The 20908-nt window shown below is 42.5% G+C and overlaps 1 protein-coding gene across 3 annotated transcripts; it reads left to right on the forward strand.

The window, feature by feature from the left end:
- Positions 1-4693: 4693 nt before the first annotated feature.
- LOC102808891 (zeta-crystallin-like) lies at positions 4694-20365 on the forward strand. 3 transcript variants are annotated; one of them, XM_085497176.1, is made up of 9 exons: positions 4694-5273; positions 6272-6368; positions 6453-6602; positions 6722-6885; positions 7118-7169; positions 16799-16948; positions 17037-17138; positions 17558-17653; positions 20034-20365. In XM_085497176.1, the coding sequence occupies exons 2-9, from the start codon at positions 6276-6278 to the stop codon at positions 20196-20198; spliced, it is 972 nt and encodes a 323-aa protein (XP_085353302.1). In that variant the 5' UTR covers positions 4694-5273; positions 6272-6275; the 3' UTR covers positions 20199-20365. The 3 variants fall into 3 exon arrangements, with proteins under 3 accessions (XP_085353302.1, XP_085353301.1, XP_085353303.1); XM_085497175.1 differs by having other exon boundaries at positions 4694-5266; XM_085497177.1 differs by lacking the exon at positions 6272-6368 and having other exon boundaries at positions 4697-5266.
- Positions 20366-20908: the final 543 nt, after the last annotated feature.

Below are 20908 nucleotides of genomic sequence, written 5' to 3' on the forward strand. Positions count from 1 at the left end.
TAAAGAACCACTCATTGGATTTTGATGAAACTTGGTACATAGATGCTCTGAACATATGCGCAGATTTGATTAGTTGTTGGTAAAAATCCGTGCATATTAATTACCTAATTTGCATAATAATTAACTGATTTTTAGCTGTTCCATGATTGTTCCACTGATATCTAAACAACCACTCATTGGATTTTGATGAAACTTTGTACATACATGCTCTGAACTAATGCTAGGTTTTGATTAGTTCTTGGTAATAATCCGTGGATACTAATTACCTAATTTGCATAATGATTAGTCAATTTTTAGTTTTTCCACTGATATCTCAAGTACTAATCATCATATTTCAATGAAACTTGGTACATAGATGTCATATGACACTGCACAGACCTGATAGTTTTTATGGTAATATCAGTACATATTAATTACCTAATTTGCATAATTAATTAATTTTCAGCATTTGATATAAGTACTAATCATCACATTTCAATGAAACTTGGTACATAGATGTCATATGACACTGCACAGACCTGATAGTTTTTATGGTAATATCAGTACATATTAATTAACTAATTTGCATAATTAATTAATTTTCAGCATTTGATATAAGTAGTGAGAATTACATTTCAATGAACCTTGGTACTTACATACTCAAGGACTATGCAGAGATTGATTGTTTCTGATAAATATTTGTGCATATTAATCATCTAATTTGCATAATGATTAGTCAATTTTCGGTTTTTCCACTGATATCTCAAGTACTAATCATCACATTTCAATGAAACTTGGTACATAGATGTCATATGACACTGCACAGACCTGATAGTTTTTATGGTAATATCAGTACATATTAATTACCTAATTTGCATAATTAATTAATTTTCAGCATTTGATATAAGTACTAATCATCACATTTCAATGAAACTTGGTACATAGATGTCATATGACACTGCACAGACCTGATAGTTTTTATGGTAATATCAGTACATATTAATTACCTAATTTGCATAATTAATTAATTTTGAGCATTACATTTCAATGAAACTTGGTACTTACATACTCAAGGACTATGCAGAGATTGATTGTTTCCAATAAATATTTGTGCATAGTAATCACCTAATTTGCATAATTAGTTAATTTTCAGCTTTTCCACGGGTATCTCAAGTACTAATCATCGCATTTCAATGAAACTTGGTACATACATCCTTTAGGACTATGCAGAGACCTGATTAGTTTTAGGGCAAATAATTGTGCATATTAATTAACTAATTTGCATAATTAATTTTCAGCTTTTCCACTGATATCTAAAGTACTAATCATCACATTTCAATGAATCTAGAATTATGCAGACCCAATTAGTTTCCGGTAAATATTTGTGCATATTAATCACCTAATTTGCATAATTAACCAACTTTCACACTGATATCTCAGGTACTAAACATCACATATCAATGAATGTACATGGATGCTGTAGGACAATAGACACACCTGGATAATTGTGGGCGAAAATCTGTACATAGTAATTACCTAATTTGCATAATTAACCAATTTTAAGCTTTCACACTGATATCTAAAGTACTAATTATTCCATTTCAATGAAACTTAGTACAAAGATGCTCTAGGACAATGTACAAACCTAATTAGTTTGGGGTAAAAATCTGTTCATATTAATTCCCTAATAAGCATAATAATTCATAATTTTTTGGTTCTAATCACATTTCAATTAAACTTGGAAACATAGATTTTCTGTTACATTGCGCAGACCTCATTAGTTTTACACTCAAATCTGTTCATATTAATTTTCTGATTTGCATAATTAGTTTTCAGCTAAGTAATTTCGAATTAAATTTAATGTGTCTCCAATACTCTCAGCACATGGGAGTTCTTTCTAAGCTTTCTTTGATTTCGCAATTGTTTCAACTCAGTTATTTCTCAGTGACTTTTTAACCGTGACTGTATTTTATGTTTTTTCTGTGACTCTTTTTCGGGTGGCTCTGTGCTCACCGAGATGTCATCACCACTCATCATCATGTAACCCCAGTATTAAAGCAACGCTCAGTGATTTAGGGTCAACTGACCAGCGCACCCTGACGGTTGACCTTTCAGAAACAGCTGACTGAACAAGTTTCAACTCATGCACGCCTATTGCAACTAAAGGTATGTTGTTATTACCGTGTTATCTCGGTTTATATTTATCTTATCTTTTATATTAGGTTGACTAGTTTATCTGTGCACAAGTGACCTTCACATGTATGGTGCATATTGAAATATAATAAGAACGGATTGTTCCTCGTAGCTGTTTTGTGTGAACATGTATACTCGAATCTATACTACGGTATTCCTAATAACGAAGGCAGAAATTCACCAGGATTCTCACTAGAGCAATTAATTCACAATTTAACCCCTCCTGCCATTGAACCCTCAGACTATAGAACCCCGGGCTATCGACATGAAACATGACATGGCATATTTTTAGTGCGGGGGTTGCAAGACGTTCTGTGTTGTACTGCAGTTTACTAGGTGCGGTAGTTGCAAGTGTGGTGTAGCTGAACGTTCCTATAGTTGCTATAGTCCAACAATTTTCTTCGTTCAGTTTAATATAGTATCTGTGTGCCTATACGTTCCAAAGATAAACTCAAGACAAATCAATGCTTGATTAGAGGCATCCATATGGACATCAGTAATGGGGCGGGGGTCGATGAACTTAGTAGCACCATTGAACAGGGGAAGGCATTCTAACCACCATTGGATGTCGCGATGGAAGTCCGAAGACAAAAGCAGCTTGTGTGACGGGCAGCGTAATTTGTGAAGCTGGTCGAGGATGCGTCGGAGGTAAGTTCTACCTCCTTTTATCACTCTGCATGCCCAGGCAAGTTTACCTGCGAGGGTCTCCAGCTGGCGGCGGCTTGCGCGTTTCTTTGCAGAATAAGATCTGACGAGATCTTGCAGTTCATTAAGCTTTTTCGGGGGCAGGCGCACAGTGAGCATATTTGTATCAATTTCAATCCCGAGAAAAGTCATGCGTTGAGATGGGCCTTCGACTTTGCTCCAAGCAATGCAAAAACCAAGTTGCCTAAGCAATCTAATAAGGGAATTGAGGCCTTCCATGCAGGTTTTATAGTCTGGTGCAATGATGAGGAAGTCATCTAAATACACCACCATTGCATCGTAACCGCGGCGGGCCATCATCCGGCGGACACTTTGGGTCAGGCGGTGAAAAATACTCGGTGCCAGCTTGGCACCGAACGGGAGGCGAGTATCATAGAGATAGGTGGGGTGATCCTCTCCAGTAAAAGTCCACTCAAGTCCTGTTGCCTGATAGTTTGATGGATGAATTTTCACTGAGCGGTATGCAGATTTGAGATCGACTTTCGCAAGGTAATCCCCCTTAGTAATAAAGTTAGTAGCATCATCAATCGTTTGGTATTGGAAGGTCTCATGTGAGGCATAATCATTGACAGCACTCCCACTTGGTTGGCTACAATCATGAATCAGACGAATGTCTGTAGAATTTGGTTTGGGGATGGCACCCAGGGCGCTGACAATGGTGGGTTGCTGTGGAGTAATGACATAATGACCCTCACTAATTTCCGCTAAAAGCTGCTTTTCAACCTGGTTTTTTGCTGACCCAGTGGCTGAATTGTAATTCTTGGTATAAGCTGGCTTATAATTAATGCTTGCATTGGTAATGTTAAAGCCCTCTCTAATCCCTGTCATTAAAAATTCAGCATCAGGGTCATTCTTCAGCTCATTTTTCCAAACTGGATAATTGAGGGAATAAGTGGCTGCTGCTAAAGAGGGTTTGGCAATGGGCTGCGATTCCGGAGTTAGTTTTTTGAAGACTGAGATGAGACATGAGCTGATTTTGGGTGGGCTCTGCGACATGATGGTTCGAGGCACACATGTGCATAAGTACATTCAGTTCCAAACTTACAATTACCCCTATTGAAACCTAAGCAAATTGGTCTACCAGATTTGCTATCCTCTGGGGCAGGGGAGCGGTTGGTACTATTAACCGCCCTTGTGCTGTAAGAGCCAGCATGTCTATTCGTATATGGGGTAGAGGATAATGGCTTATCTTTTAAAATGACAGTTGTCAGGTGTGGGATGTCACTACCCCATGCAAATTTATGAACTGCTTGCAGTTGGCGATATTGCCGATCATAAAAAAGAATGGATCCCCAACTGTAACGATTTGCCAACTGTGAAATTTTATCCGTGTATGACAAATAATTTAACACGGCATTGCCCTGCAGAGACCCCCCTTGAATCAGTTCGTACATAATGCGTGCGTTGGCACCAAACCACTGAGTAGGAGTGACTGATTCAAGGCGGGGTTTCTTAATTTCGGATTCCAGAATTAAATTAACACATTGTCCTCTGTACGAAGAACTTGCTGTTCTTTTACACTATCAGTAATGGATACAAAATCTACGATATCAAGGCACTTCTCACCTTTCCGGGTCTGAATATAAACCAAAGGGTCTAAATCTGCCCGTAAATTAATACCACATTGAGAATTGTTCAAAGTGTTCGCTTCTAAAGTGTTCTTGTTGTCATACAGCAACGCAGACTGTAGTAACTGTTGCAGTGGTGTGATCGGTTGGTTCGGGATGGCAGGATCGGCGAGTGGTTGCTGTATATTCTGCATGGGGGCCGCCATGTTGGTGTGTTGTTGTTGTATTAGCAGCTGTGGGTCACCGTTGGTGGCGCTCAGGTCTTGCATCCGTGTTCCGATAACGTGTTGGTTTTCCGGATTAACTTGACTGCTGTTTCGTTTTGTTCTGATTGCGTCGATCGCGACAATTAGTTGACGGAATTGTGCCAATGGCTCAATCTGCATTTTGATAATATCTTCTTTTTCAATCAGTCGAATGGATGACATTGAGTTGAACCCCGATTCGGCTAACTTAGCTAGCGTATGTGAGCTTATTTCGTTGTCAATCGCCCATTGTTGAATGTCAATTGTTGGGTCATCGGTAGCCATTGTTCTCTGGGCTGTAGGTGTGAAAGCTAGTTTGCTTGAAAAGGCACCTGGAAACGTGCTTGGATCGGAGTTCATTGTCTCTGTGCAATAAGGATTGTTACCTGTAAACTGGTATACTTTAGTGTGTCCTTTTTCTCAGTATCTTGTTTGGCCGATCTATCAGGATCTTGGTGTAACAGGCGAAGAACACTTTCAGTTGTCGCAGCTTGCAGAAAAATCCAACAGCCTAGCCAGGCGTGGATGTGTTTCAGTCAAAATCGAGCGTACGGACGTAGCTGTGCACTATAGAATGTAAGTGGTAGGTATACCAAAAACAAAACGTACGGTTGTTCAACAGGATCGGATGATAAGGACATCAGGATGACAAAGATATGGTGTTCCTGGCAGCAAATTGTAGCGCAAAAAAAAAAAAAAAAAAAAAAAACCGGCAGCAGCAGCAGGTGAGGTAAATTGGCAGCAAAGGCAGGCAATGCAGGAACACTGAATTAAGAGTGTTAAAACCCATGCTTAAATAACGGCGTGAAGCGCCACCTCCGTTAATCCATAGGCAGTCGCCGAATGATTGGTCACCCCCCTCAAATATGCAAAAGTGACCTTTAAGTTAACTAGCCCTATACATGGTAGTTTATAAAAAAAAAGGCAAATGAGACCTAAGTAAGAAACAGGTAAATATAAATATGCAAATGAGACCTTTGGGTTGAGGAGTCACCCTCAAGCTTCCCCCCTGATTTAAAACCAGTTAACAATTAACTTTGCCGAAAATACATTGAATACAAATACAAAAGCTTCACATTGTGGTTAAATGCTTTACAGGCTGATTTGTCGCAGGTGATGTTTTACTAATTATATTATTACACGTGGTATCATACACTGTCAGCTGCCCATATACCACATACTAGTACTTGCTAAAAGCGACGCGGATATTGTTTTAGAAACCACGCTTGTTTATAGTAATATGAATCTACACTTGATATTTTTAATCTGACAACACCCATGAAGGGTGTCCGTACGAGCGATATGACAATTAAATTATAGACATGATGATTTGTTTTATTACAATACTATCCATTTTCATGCTTGGCACCCATGGAATTTATGTAAATATCATTTATCCAGAGGGAATGGGCAACTAGAATATGAAGCATTGATAGCGGACTGAAAAAAATGACATTCGTATGTAAACCTATATCTGGTTTTTAGTTATTTGTTTGTATTTTATTTTATTCACATTTCAATCTATTTTGTAGAGGTAGATATCTCAGCCACCGATAGAATTCATTTTATTTTACTCCACAGAAAAATGAATGCTGTACAGATTGACCAATTCGGCGATGAAAGTGTCATGAAATTTAGAACTGGTGTTGAAAAACCCAAAATTGTTAAGGAAATTCAGGTTAGTCACGTGGTGTGGAAACATGTACCGTTATACGTATTCGGATATAACTTGTATTAATAAAGTTCGATTGTTCTTGTACAGGTCCTTATTAGAGTAAAGTCCGCCGGGGTCAATCCCCATGAGGCTTCTATCCGATGTGGAGATTACGGTCCGAGAACTTTTCCTTACACTCTTGGTATGGACTTCGCCGGTATTGTTGAAGACGTGGGCAGTGCAGTGAAGGACTTTGAGGTAATTTAATGTACACAACAACTTAAAACTGCCGTGGTCTTGATGAATCAAAATATATTGTCTATTATTTTATAACAGCCTGTATATTAGGGAATGAATTTGAATATTGTGAATTGCAGATCGGTGACCGCGTTTACTCAACTCTATCTGGATGTGGTGCATATGCAGATTACCAAGTGAACGAGGATCACAATGTGTTCCACCTCCCATCACAGCTGACTTTCCAAGAAGGTGCCGGTATTGGTTGTGTATATTTCACTGCCTTTAGATCTTTGTTCCACATGTGAGTACAATCCAACACCATCTCAGCTCCATTCTATCCCACAGTTTTAGCCCAAGTTTCACTAATGTGATCTGTATATAAAGATCATTAGTCTTCGCGGTGTCATTTGTTCTTTTCTGTTTTACTGATTAGTTCAGTGATAGACGATTATCTCTCATGCGCTATTCGTTCGTTCCATACAGTTCCTTGTATTTGTCAGAACTCGATTTGACATGTAATTACTGTATTCCAGCGCCAACTGCAAAGCTGGGGAAACCGTTTTCGTTCATGGAGCAAGTGGTGGTGTATGTATTTTTTTTCTTTTCAAACAATAATAGTTATTTATTCATTTTGGTCTAATTTTATATTGTGATATTAACTCTCTAAATTCAATACTTGCTTGTTCACCTTTGACCTTCTTAAAAATCGCTTCTCACATGATGTGAATCACTACTTAGATCCCCTTCCACATAACAATTTGTACATTCCACAAGTGCATTTAACTCAAAGTAAACATAATATCAAATACGCAGTTACAAAGCACTGGAATCACATTAAAAATATTACACATAGACACATGTTTAAAAGTACATTAAAATCCCTCCTACTAAATGAGTAACTTTCATTCATTCATTCATTCATTCATTCATTCATTCATGAACTTATTTATTTATTTGTTCAGTTACTCAGTTATTTATTTATCTATTCATTCAGTTATTTACTAATTGATCAAATAATTGATAAAATATCAACAGTTTGTTATTTTACTTTACATTATTTCACTTATTTAATTATATTTCTCAGTCATGCAGACACTATTCACTACGTTCAATTACCCACCATAGACTCCGGTCAGTTAAAATGACTATTTTGAACTGTAGGCATTAATCAGCGATTCTGCCGGTGACGGAGAGATAGAATCCAGGTCAGGGGAAGCCCCATGACCTCAAGATTCTTTTACACCTTACGTCACGAACCCACGTGACCGAGGCCACCTGGCAGCGCCACAGGTAGCCGTCCTTCACTCTTAATTTCTCTCCGCCTCGAGTGGAGATGAAATCTAGCGAGCTCTGCTGGATCGCCTGCTTTTTTTCCTGTCCGGATTTATAGCTTGGGTTGTTGCCGCTGCTCGGCATCCGACATGGTAGCCGGTAGGATAGGTTTTCCTTGTCTTTTTTTACCCTCGTGTCGTTTTCCCCTTTGTGTGTAGTATTTTTCACAGCAAAGTAATCAAAATCCGGCGCCACTACGTAGTCACATGTTGATTTCATGGCGGCACCTTTTACAACTGTAATTCGTCTCCCTCATGCATGTCATCTTTTATTTTTAATGTATTTAGCAATATATATCGATGTAATGACAGCTCCAAGGCTCGCTGCCTTTTTCTTCCGGTCTCCTCGTCTTTCGAGCCGACCGTACAGTGGTTTATTCAGAATCTACCAGCATAGAACCCGCATCCGAGATGCTTTGTCGTGGCTACGTGTGGGTTTCGGGGTTTTTTGCGTGAAAGCGTGTTTTTTTCACTGGAGTTCTGAGGCCTGAGATTTTCTTTCAGAGCCATCAAAATCGCTGACACTGACCGCTTCACAGCAAGGTCGCGCGTCCAGTAAACAAATCGGTTAAAGTGAGTTGCGTGTTTTGCATGAGTGGAAAGTCCTCACGCTCGGCTACCGGTACTTCATGTACCGGGACGTCGAGTAAGAGGCCCGACGGCGGAGGTACCGATATTTTCTCGGTCTCCCCCGCTGATCGGAGGGCATCCTCACAGTCTGTTTTTTTCAGGCGGTGTTTTTACCCGATTTTACCGGCTGCAGCGAGGCTGTGCCCCTGGAGGCTTTCCTCCTATGGGGCCCGTTGCGGGTCTCTTCGTGGACCCTTCCTCGCACGGCGCCGAGTTTGCCTCCGAGTTGAGGGCTTTGGTCGAAGGACTGTCGGGGCAATTGCGTCCCTGGCAGGCCGGGTAGATCAGACGCAGTCGGAGCGAGCTGTCTCCACTGTGTCCCCTCGGTGGGCAAGCAGGAAGAGACACGAAAGCATGTTTGCATTCAAACACGTCTCTTCCGGGGAACCCCCGTTCCCAGTCACGGCTCTCCCACTATTTTGGGGGGTGGCCGAGGCCCAGGCTAATTGCCCCGGTTCCTCTCTGGATCCTCGGGCACTGAATGCCAACGGGGTGCTGGCAGCCAAGTCTCCGATCTCGGGGCAGGGCTTACAGGGCAGGGCACACGTTGACCCCCCCTACTTTCAGCCAGCTAGGGTTTGTCACGCGGTAACGGTACAATGGTAACGAGTTTTTCCTTGTGTCCGGTCCCCGCTGTGGGTTTTGACTCCTTTCTTACCGACCCACGGGCGTCCCCAGAGGGAACCGACCCTGTCATGAGACGCACAGTCGAACACGCTCCCTCTCACATATTAAAGTGAAAGGAGATGCAGTTCGCTCGCGTCGGATACAGCCGGTACTCCGGGCGGTCCCTCAGAGTCTTCCATCTGTATGACTCGGTGAGCCACGCTTTTGGGGTGAGACGGAGTATCATCGATCCCAGTGATACGATGTATATACCCCCACCCTTGATCCTAAAGCAACCACCTAAGGTTGCTTCAATGCTTATGGGATCACGGGCGTCGGGATCCAAAGCAACCCCGTTGGCAAGTCTCTCCCTGTCCGCCTGAGTGCGGAGTGGGGCGCAGAACATGCAAACGGTGTTGATGGGCGGCGTTGGTCAGCCGTGGAGGATGTAATGCTTAAGTCCCCCGAGTGGGGATAACATAAGGCAACACTTCCCTCTGGACCAAACGCTGCCCGGTCGGTGTGGTTTCGGGATCAGACCCCATAGCGTGGGATGAGACCAAAACGCCCCCAACCGGATTCCAAGGCTCCTTCCCCAGACCCCGGTACCACGAATTTGGCAAACCGGGCAAAGGGGGATAGCCGCGTTCCATGGGTGGCCTTTCCAATTGAAGACGACCCATCTAGCCCTGAGGGCAGAGTTGCTTGAGCACATTATGCGTGACCAGCACTCTGGAGACCTTGGAGGCAGAACGCACCAGCCTCCTAGACCAGGCGACATTTTTACTGGTGGGCCACCGCACATCTACATGCGACACCCCCTAGTGTCGCCTGGCTCTCTTGGCCAGGGCCACTACCGTGCTACGAGACGCGGCCTTAGACGCACGTGTTTTCGCCGACAAGCTGAGCCGGGGTACGTTCCCGCCTCAGTGACGCAGACTGGACTTCTTCCACCCTCTTTGTTCAGGGAATGGTGGGTACAGTCTCGGAGCTTCGGAGTGCAATGAACCGGAGGGTTCAGTTTGAATCCGCTAGTCAGTTGGTCCTACCATGGGCAATCGGAGGGCACCCCAAGCACAGAAAACACAACGGCCTAGGGCGTTGTCCGCTAGCTGGAGTCAGCCAGGAGGCAAGCGCTTATACCCTTCCATGGGAGGGGAGGGTAGTGGTGCGCCCCCAGGGAGGTAAGAGCCAGGTGGTGGCTCCTCACCCTCCCTGGGCGGACGTCTACCCGGCAGCAGGGGAGGCATGTTTGACGCTCACCTCTGCAACCGGGGGGACAGGCACGTGTTCGGTGAATGGCCAGGTCACAACTTAGTGACTACTTCAGGCCTTGGGGACTCACCTCATGGGGGAAGGAAGCACACCCCCCCCCTCGCAACTGCCGAACACATGGCCACATATCCCTGTCAACACAGATTGCGCCGGTGTAGTCCGGTTTGGAGACAATGGGTGACCGATCCCTGGACCTTTCCAGGTGGTAACATCAGTTTACGGGATACCGCTGAAATCTCCTTTTCCCCCCGTCAGTGTCTCCCCTGTTGGGCACTGCCAGGGGACTCCCGCAAGGCGGAAGCAATCAGACAGGAAGTAGCAGTTTGCTGGGGAAAGACGCCATACACAGGGTACATCAGCCGGGGCTAAGGCCAGGCTTCTACCCAAATGGGTTCGTAGTACCAAATCTACAAATGGCAGGCGTCCAGTTTTGGACCTAGGCAGACTGAATCAGTACGTGCTCCTCGATCGGTTCCACAAGGAGACACCATTCAGGGTTCTTCTCTCCATCCACAGTTTTGACTGGCTAGCCCCGTTAGACTTAAGCGGGGCCTACCTGCACGTACCGATGCACCCAGCGAGTTGCCATCTCCTTCGAATCGCCCAGCTGGGCCAAGTATTCGAATCTCGGGTGCCTCCCCGTTCGGGTTAGGCACAGCGCCCTACGTGTTCACCAGAGTGATGAAACAGGTAGTGCTGCTGCTTCACCAGATGTCGGTACACCTCAATCCGTACCCAGACTTCCGGTTACCAACAACCCGGGCAAGGGGTAATAGCCAAACGTGTCAGGCTAACACGGGATTTACTTCACCAGTTGGGCTCATTGGTAAATCGACAAGTCCCACCTCGACCCAACGTGCAGTTGGTGTCCCTGGGCATGGAGCTTTGACACAGAGGTATGCTTGGCTTAGCTATTTCAAGCGTATTGCTTAGCGCTAGGCAGCCTAGCCGAATGCCTAGTCAGCATTCCCTCTGTGTCCCTCCGCGAACTAACATGGATCATCGAAATGATGACCTCGGTTCGAAGGGTCGTTCCCTAGGCCGCACTACGCAGCCGCCCGGTATAACGCTTGTTATAGCACCGAGCTCTCCTATGGGAACTAGATAGGCGGTTTTCGATCTCGGACCAAGTGAAGGAAGCTCTGCCCTGGTGGTTGTCACTGGCCAACCTCGGGGAGCCCATTGGGCCCGCTCGCCGCAGGTATGATACCTCCCCCTAGCGTTGGGGAGCACATCTATTGGGCCAATAAGCCCGAGGATATGGCCCCCGCATTAGTTTCAGGACTACCATATCAACCGGCTCGAACTGAGAGCAGTGTACTTAGCACTACCACGCTTTCTACCCGTAATTCGAGACCACAGAGTCCTGCTCCGCACAGGCAACGCAGCGGTGGTCTCCTTCAAGAAGGAGGGGGGCGCGTTCCCCATCGTTGTCAGTCCTAGCGGAGCAAAATCCTCCTTTGGTGCCTGGAATACAATGTGGAGCTAACCGCACACCACCTTCCAGGGGTGAGGAACAGTCTGGCGATGCCCTTTCAGGGCGGCTCCGTCTCCAGAACACGGAGTAGCTGATACCCCAGTGGGTAGCCTCTAGGCTGTTTTCGGCCGTGGGACGGTCCAAGGTTGGACCGTTTTGCCGCATCCCGGAACGCCAAGCTCCCGACGTACGTAAAACTCCTGCTGACTCCAGGAGCCTGGGCCAGGGTCACTTTGCTAGCCCCGTGGACCCACTTAGTTGTGTACGCCTTTCCTCCCTTCCCGCTAGTTCACTGGGCACCGGAGAAAAGCTTCAACAGGTGCACACCCGCATATTATTATGGGTTGCACCCAATTGGCCAAGCAAGGCCTAGTTTCCACTTCTGTTGGGAAGGCTAGACCAAGCGCCAACAGTGCTTCCGGACTTACCGGACCTGCCGTCCCAACCAGACGGCGCACTACCAACGAGCCCAGCAGGTATCACTTGCACGCATAGAGGCTCTCAGTAGACCCGCACATATGAAAGCCTTATCTGAGCGGGCTGCCAACGACCTGGCCAGGGCGAACAGGAATCCCACCTACGCGGCCTACATTTCTAGGCTGCAAGCATACACTGATTGTTGTAGCAGAAGATAGATTGATCCATACCATCCCTCTATTGGCTAGGTAGCAGGCTCCTTCGTCCACCTGTTTGACGAAGTGGGTTTGTTCTACACAGCGAGCGTTGGCTACAGGTTGGTCTTGTCCCCCACCACTCAGAACGTACGGGAACAAGACTAGCCGATTGTCCTATTTTTAGGACACTATTTACTGCTTTCCAGACGCCCAACTTGGACTCGTCGGCTGTGTTGTCTGTTCTAAGCAGACTGCCTTTTGAGCCTCTCCAATCAGCACCACTCAATTTTTTGATGTGGAAAATAGTCTTCCTACTGGCCCTCGCCTCAGGTAGGCGCCGGTCAAAGCTAGGCGCACACTATCCTTTGCGGACGGTTGTGCCGCTTTTATGGGTGATCAAGTTGTACTAAGACACGAATCGGGTTCTCGCCAAGAACCAAATCCCAGGACACGATCCTCAACCGATCGTCATCCCCCGGCTGGCAAATATTGTCAGTCCGGAGGATCAGGAGGAATTGCTTCTCTGCCCGGTCCGAGCGCTGAGTTGCTACGAGAACCGTACCAGATTTTCTAGACGGGGAACCAAACGCATGTTTTTGTGTTACGGCCCTGACAAGCGGGATAAGCCGGTTTCCCCGACTTCCATCCCCAGGTGGATTACTGCGACTGTACTGGAGGTCTATAATACACTATCCTCCTCAACACAGACCTTGCAGAGACACCAAGTACAAGAACATGAGGTCCGTGCGATTGCTAACTCACTAGCGCTAGCGTCAGGTGCCCTCCTCAAACACATTCTGAGGGCAGGCTTCTGGAGAACGCAGAACGTCTTCATCAACTACTACCTAGGAGACACCCAATCTATTGAGCAGGGTCTCTTCAGGTTAGGCCCCGTCGTAGCGGGTCAGGCCTTGTTTGCTGACCCAGCCCGAACGACTGCAGGGGCCTCTGCACATAGGCGATAAGTCAGTCTCTGCATTTTTGCGGGCAGATTGTCTGTTCCACTAGCACTTCCTGGAAGCTCCCAGGTTTCGCTTCTGGTGACCTATGCCCTCATGCGAACTGTTTCGGTCCTACTTCAAGCTTATCACCCCCGAGTTCGGCTTGGGTCTAGCTTTCTCGGGCACACCGAACCCTGTCACCACAGCAGCATTGGCTTCTTGCTTCTGGGCTAGCACAGGCAAGGTAAGACATCACCCTTCTTGGGTCTTAGGTTTTTGGGTTTGTTTTTCATCCCGGACTGGGGGAAAGTCTTTCATCATTCTCCTTTTTTAGCTCCGCTGTCGACTTTGTCGAACGAAGCTTATCATATGAGTGATTGTCCGTCGTCGTCGTCGTCCGTGTCAATGTTTTACTTTTTCGACTTCTTCTTGAAAACTACAAGCCTGAATGCTTTGATACTTGGTGTATATGTACCTTGGGTAGACCTCTCTTAGGTTTGTTCATTTCATGTTGATATCTTCAATTCTTTAATTTTGGTGAATATTTTTGTCATTTTTGGTAAAAAGTGATATTTTCGACTTCTTGTTAAAAACCGCAAGTGCAATTGCTTTGATATTTCATATATAGGTACTACATGTGGACCTCTCTCAGATTTGTTCATTTTGTAATGATATCTTTAATTCTCTAATTTTGGTGAATATTTTTGTCATTTTTGGTAAAAAGTGATATTTTCGACTTCTTGTTAAAAACCGCAAGTGCAATTGCTTTGATATTACATATATAGGTACTACATGTGGACCTCTCTCAGATTTGTTCATTTTGTAATGATATCTTTAATTCTCTAATTTTGGTGAATATTTTTGTCATTTTTGGTAAAAAGTGATATTTTCGACTTCTTGTTAAAAACCGCAAGTGCAATTGCTTTGATATTACATATATAGGTACTACATGTGGACCTCTCTCAGAATTGTTCATTTTGTAATGATATCTTTAATTCTCTAATTTTGGTGAATATTTTTATCATTTTTGGTAAAAAGTGATATTTTCGACTTCTTGTTAAAAACCGCAAGTCCAATTGCTTTGATACTACATATATAGGTACTACATGTGGACCTCTCTCAGATTTGTTCATTTTGTGATGATATCTTCAATTCACTAATTTTGGTGAATATTTTTGTAATTTTTGGTAAAAAGCGATATTTTCGACTTCTTGTTCAAAACCACAAGTCCGATTGCTTTGATATTACATATATAGGTACTACATGTGGACCTCTCTCAGATTTGTTCATTTTGTGATGATGTCTTCAATTCTCTAATTTTCGTGAATATTTTTGTAATTTTTGGTAAAAAGTGATATTTTCGACTTCTTGTTAAACACCAATAGTTCAATTGCTTTGATATTACATATTTAGATACTACATGTAGACCTTTCTCAGATTTGTTCATTTCGTGATGATATCTTGGATTCTATAATTTTGGTGAATATTTTTGTCATATTTGGTAAAAAGTGATATTTTCGACTTCTTGTTAAAAACCAAAAGTTCAATTGCTTTGATATTACATATATAGATACTACATGTAGACCTTTCTCAGATTTGTACATTTCGTGATGATATCTTCAATTCTCTAATTTTGGTGAATATTTTAGTCATTTTTGGTAGAAAGTGATATTTTCGACTTCTTGTTAAAAACTGTAAGTCCGATTGCTTTGATACTATACATATTGTTCATTTTCTGATGATGTCTTCAGTTCTTTAATTGAAATGTGCATTTCTAACAGCGGAGCTATCTCAGCCGATAGGCTGCTTGTTTTCTGTTTGCTCGGAAAAACCCGCCACCTATCGGTGTCTGACTCTGCCTACAGTTCAAAATAGTCATTTTGACTGACCGGAGTCTATGGTGGGTAATTGAACGTAGTGAATTTAGGCAAGGGTTCTCCGAACCCGCCTATTCACATAGTTCATACCCACCATAGACTTGGGGTCCCCCCCAACCTCCCCACTCTTTCCGTCGCATTGGTCTAAGTCCTCGAGGCGGAGAGAAAGGAACCAGAGTGACGGACGGCTACCTGTGGCACTGCTAGGTGGCCTTGGTCACGTGGGTTCGTGACGTAAGGGGTAAAAGAATCTTGAGGTCATGGGGCTTCCCCTGACCTGGATTCTATCTCTCCGTCACCGGCAGAATCGCTGACTAATGCCTACAGTTCAAAATAGTCATTTTGACTGACCGGAGTCTATGGTGGGTATGAACTATGTGAATAGGCGGGTTCGGAGAACCCTCGCCTAATTCTGTGTATAACGCTAGGCGGGGACATGGACTAGACTAGTTCAATATCGAACTATTTCCTTGTCCCTCACCAGTTGCATTCCTACAAAGCAATATTTTATTTATATATGCATTCTGTACATTAGTATTTATCTAATTTCCTTATGTAACTGGTGAAATAAATAAATAAAAAAAAAAAAAAACTTTACTGCAACTGTACGATTAACAATAGGGAAGCATTAATAGCATACTGCAATTTATTCGAAAGACGGATCTAAATTTACTGTCGCGCATAATGCCTACTTAGCCTTGGTTAGGGAGGGGCTGTTTTATCTACGTTCCCGAATTCCTGATAAAGCTTGCATAAACAATGATGACAACAACGATATATGATGATGATGACAACACGAATATCGTAGTTAATCAAATTTGTAACTAATTGGCTTTTTGTTTAGTTAAAAAAAGTGTCGGGATAAGTTTTGATGCAACAATCCGTCATATGACAATTGAATATTTAGGTGTTTTGTATATATTACATTTTTATATTTGTTTTACATTCATTGTCTTTGTTGTTAGAAAAAAATAACTGCATGAACCTTTCTACTGATATGAAGACAATTCTCACATGAATGGATACTTTATTACAAACCTTTTTAAATTATGTGAATCACAATCAGAAATCTAGAAATGTGGCTCTCTCTCTTAAAGTTGCAATATGGATGATGAGAACATGTAATTTTTAGTATTGTTGTTTGATATTGTATGCTGATTATGATTTATCATAAACTGAAAACGCTGTTTGCACATATCTGAGTGCAACAATGAAATGTGCATCGTGTGTTTTGGTATGTACTGTAATAAGCATTGCACATGCATATTAGTGGCTTTGATGTTTCACCTAACTTCTATCAATTCTGCAAATGCAACATTTTTAGTTAATGATCAGTCATACTCCGATTTGGTTTTCAGTATAGTTTATCGAACAACATTATTAAAAAATACGTGTTTTCGTCCATATTGCATCTTTAAGTAAGTTATTTATTTATTATATATATTTAATTATATCTGCTATAGATTGGAATAGCGTTCGTGCAGATTGCACGCGCCCATGGTATGCAAGTAATTGGTTCAGCGGGAACAGCAGAGGGCATGGAAATTGTGAAGAAACAAGGAGCTCACTATGTTTTCAATCATCGTGAGGATGGATACATGGAAAAGATAAAGGTGATGCTTGGCTCAGCTAAGTGTTTGCATTGTTTTCCTGTTTTCGGTTAATTATAATAACGTGCATTTTGCATTTTTTATGTTCCAGGAATTGACCGATGGCAAAGGCGTTGATGCAATAATGGAAATGAACGCCCATTTACATCTCGTAAAAGATTTAGATATATTGTCTAATGGTGGCAGACTAGTGGTAGGTCAATAAACTACTTGTTAATGCCACACGATAGTGTTGTCATAGTACATTGTGAAATGGGTCATTCCATTCACTTGCGTGTGGGTATTCTATGAAACTCCCGACAACGTTATAATCGCTTGCTTTGGTATTAGTTGTTGTATTCTGAGCTGTGTTAAATGTGATGTCGTGGATCAACTATGAAGGCGTCTGCAAGTTGATGACGTGATCAGCGCAACAGAATACCTAATAATGATCAAATCGAAACTTTAATTACTTCTTAGGTTGAAGCGATAGTTCCGACGAGAGCTTCCGATTTCCATCGCCCTGCTAACTTATACAAACTATTTCAATGTCCATCAATTGTTGTGAAAAACAAATTAACATCTTTTATTCTTTAATAAATGCTAATTGCATTTATTTCTGTGCATGTTTAGGTGGTTGGTAGATACGGTAACATAGCTATCAATCCCAGAGACATTATGCTGAAAGAAGCAAAAATACTCGGAGTAATGCTGCCGAATTCTACTATAGTAAGTCAGGCGTTATTTAATTTAATACTTTATGTGTAAATGTATATTGCATAGACAATAATAATAATAATAATAATAATAATAAAGAAATATCAAATATTCGCAAATAATTCTTTTAGAAATAATATGACGATGCTTTTACAACATATGGGCGTGCGGTCCTACATAAAAAATACTTAAGACATAAATGGCCGCCGAGTCTCGTTGACAGCGAGAAAGCACGAGACTTGTTTTTTCTCCACAAAGTGTTTCATTGTCTCCCATCATCGCCTCCACTCTTCCAATTACCATTGTTACGTGGTTAGCACAAGGCAAAAGTGTTAGATCAGGGATACACTCTAACTTCAAAGATGTGTGCAATGTAATTCAAGTCTACACGCTGGTTTTCATGGGTAACTAGATATTAAAATAATAAGAAAACAATATTACATATACAGAAAAAATGTGGACTGTGATATTTTGTTTATTTTGTCTCGATTTGACAAAGCACATTTGACGGAAAAAATATTGAATGGCACTACCGCCGACGAAGAACCATTGCGTTTTTCTGTCAAGATCGCGTACGCGATTGTGTTCCTCTAAGGATAAATTTCACTAAATGACTACAAAATAGACAGGTTGTAGACTATATCGCAATTACAAAATTATATTGCATTGTGGTATAGTTTTGAGAGGTTGACAAGCGAGCAAAAGGCATACTATTCGCTCAAAACTATATATATATATATATATAATACTTGTAGAGGACGGTTGAACACCAAACAACCAAGTCTTCGAAATGTTAGTGTAAACTTGTTCGTAACTACCAATTTGAAAAAAAAATATGAAATACTCAAATAAAACTTTTCATGAACATTTTGGATGCTTCCTTGAGCCTATCCGCGGCCCAGGCTGTCGCACCTTGATATCGATGATACAATAATATAGCATGACTAACAATGCATTGTTAGCTAAAATATTACAATGGTATATCATGTTTATTTTATCACCGATACGGCTATTTCATCCGTTCTGAATTACAGAACTGCAGCTAGGCATCTGGGGAGAATAATCACAACTTAGAGGATTCGAGTTTGTGGATTTTACAGTCTATTTGATAATAGACCCAGATTTTGTTTTTTAAATAATTTAACATAATGTTTATTCAAGCTCATAAACGGTAAGCGTGAAGTATCTTACGAAGAAGAGTAGAGACCATGAGTTGCGTTCACGCACAGCTCCTTAGCGCGAGCTAGGAGGTCAAATTCCTTAGCCCGTGTTAAGAAAACGTGCGTGAACGCTTAGCACGGGCTAAGGAATGCTAAGTATGGGTTAAATCTGATCCGAATTTAAGACGCGGTCTAGACTTTAGCACTGGCTAACCAAGTATGCGCGAACGCTTAGCCCAAGGCTAAGCGCCCTCTGTGGCGACCTTTGGGTGTGAAAATTGTCCCATGTTCGTATAACGACACTATTCGATATTCCACCAGTCATTACTCCGCGCTCGCTTCCACACTAATCGGGTCACTGTAGTAGTAGAGCGTACAGCAGCTCCAATCGTAGACAAAAAAAATTTGGTTCGCTGTATGCAACATGCATTAATAAAACTCTGTATTCTGTTACGCCCGTTGTATACTGTTTATGTGCATCCAAATAAGTTGGGTCAGTCTTCTCTCGCGTTCCTGTGCACGTCGCTTCAAAATTAGAACAAAACATGCCAGCAGCAGAAATAGAACCTAGCGCGTGTCATCCATTTTTCGTTCGTAAATAGCGGCTTACCGAAGGTCACCAACTAATGGTAGCCCTTAGCCCGTGCTAACGACTGGCCCTCCCTGTGCGTGGACGCAATTGGGTCTAGCCAAAATGCAAATATGCTAGATAAGCCTAAATCAGCTTAAATCTTAGCCCGTGCTTCGTGTAACGTGAACACAACTATGATATCACAAATACAAATGACAGCGAATTGTGGGATAGTTTTGACTGAATCGAACACAACTTCGTCAATCACAAAACATACTTCACTGTGCAACCTGGCAAAACATCCCAAAATGCTCTATCATTTGGAATTGCGATATGGTAGGTATTGTAGCTCACATGTGCTATATGGCGGTCTAAACCCTTCGCCTTCTGTTGGCGATGATGGGACACAATAGAACACTACTTTTGTGGCAAAGTCTCGCGGTTTTTCGCTCACGGCGAGATATCTGAGGCCATTTGCGTCCAGGGTATATAGTGTATAACAATTACATAATATGCACATTACAATTTGATAATTACAGCCTCTAATTGCGTATATATCTACGTTATCTACAAGTTAATAAGAAAAGGTTACCAAAGCATGGAAACATGGGGTAGTTTAGAATATATTATTTCATACATGTCGTTTTCATTGTCTGTCTAGGCGGAACGGAGAAATATAGGTGCAGCCATCAATGACGGAATTCAGAAAGGTTGGTTAAGACCATTGATATGGAAAGAGTTTCCACTGAAAGAGGCCAGCGAGGCTCATCGATTTATGGCAAGCGGGCATGGTGCTAAAGGTCGCATCGTTTTGAATATGATATAAGCTATTTTTGTAATTTGTTTATTCGTAATCTATATCATTTCATTACACCTTGTACTTTTGGGGCAACACTGCATAATATCTACTTTGTCAGATTGTGTACTTGTTAAAAAGTTATATACATGTATTAGTGGAGTAAATATGAATAATGTATGATGTGTCGATAAAAATCCGTATTAGCGTTATAATCCTATCATAGTTGTCATTTGCAAGTTACGTTGGTTTTTGACGTTACACCCCATTCATAGTTGCTTTGGCCAGTTTTGCTGGTTGTTGACATTATAACCCATTCATAATCGTCATTGGCCAGTTACTCTGGTTTCTGGCGTTATAACCCATTCATAGTCGTCACTGACCAGTTATGTTGGTTTCTCGCGTTATAACCCATACAGAGTTCTTATTGGCCAGTTTTGCTGCTTGTTGACATTATAACCCATTCATAATCGTCATTGGCCAGTTACTCTGGTTTCTGGCGTTATAAACCCATACATAGTCGTTAGTGGCCAGTTACTCTGGTTGTTGGCGTTATAACCCATTCATAATCATCATTGATCAGTTATGTTGGTTTCTCGCGTAATAACCCATACAGAGTTGTTATTGGCCAGTTTTGCTGCTTGTTGACACTATAACCCATTCATAATCGTCATTGGCCAGTTACGTTGGTTTCTGGCGTTATAACCCATACATAGTCGTTAGTGGCCAGTTACTCTGGT

This window comes from Saccoglossus kowalevskii, chromosome 3, assembly GCF_978046115.1.
Source record: "Saccoglossus kowalevskii chromosome 3, keSacKowa6.1, whole genome shotgun sequence".
NCBI classification, from domain to species: Eukaryota; Metazoa; Hemichordata; class Enteropneusta; family Harrimaniidae; genus Saccoglossus; species Saccoglossus kowalevskii.

Bases quoted from the DNA above. Each gene is read 5' to 3' on its own strand.
- LOC102808891 (XM_085497176.1), top strand. From the start codon at position 6,276: ATGAATGCTGTACAGATTGACCAATTCGGCGATGAAAGTGTCATGAAA. The intron at 6,603-6,721 runs GTAATTTAATGT...TGTGAATTGCAG, and splicing joins GTGCAGTGAAGGACTTTGAG to ATCGGTGACCGCGTTTACTC. The intron at 17,654-20,033 runs GTAAGTCAGGCG...TTGTCTGTCTAG, and splicing joins TGCTGCCGAATTCTACTATA to GCGGAACGGAGAAATATAGG.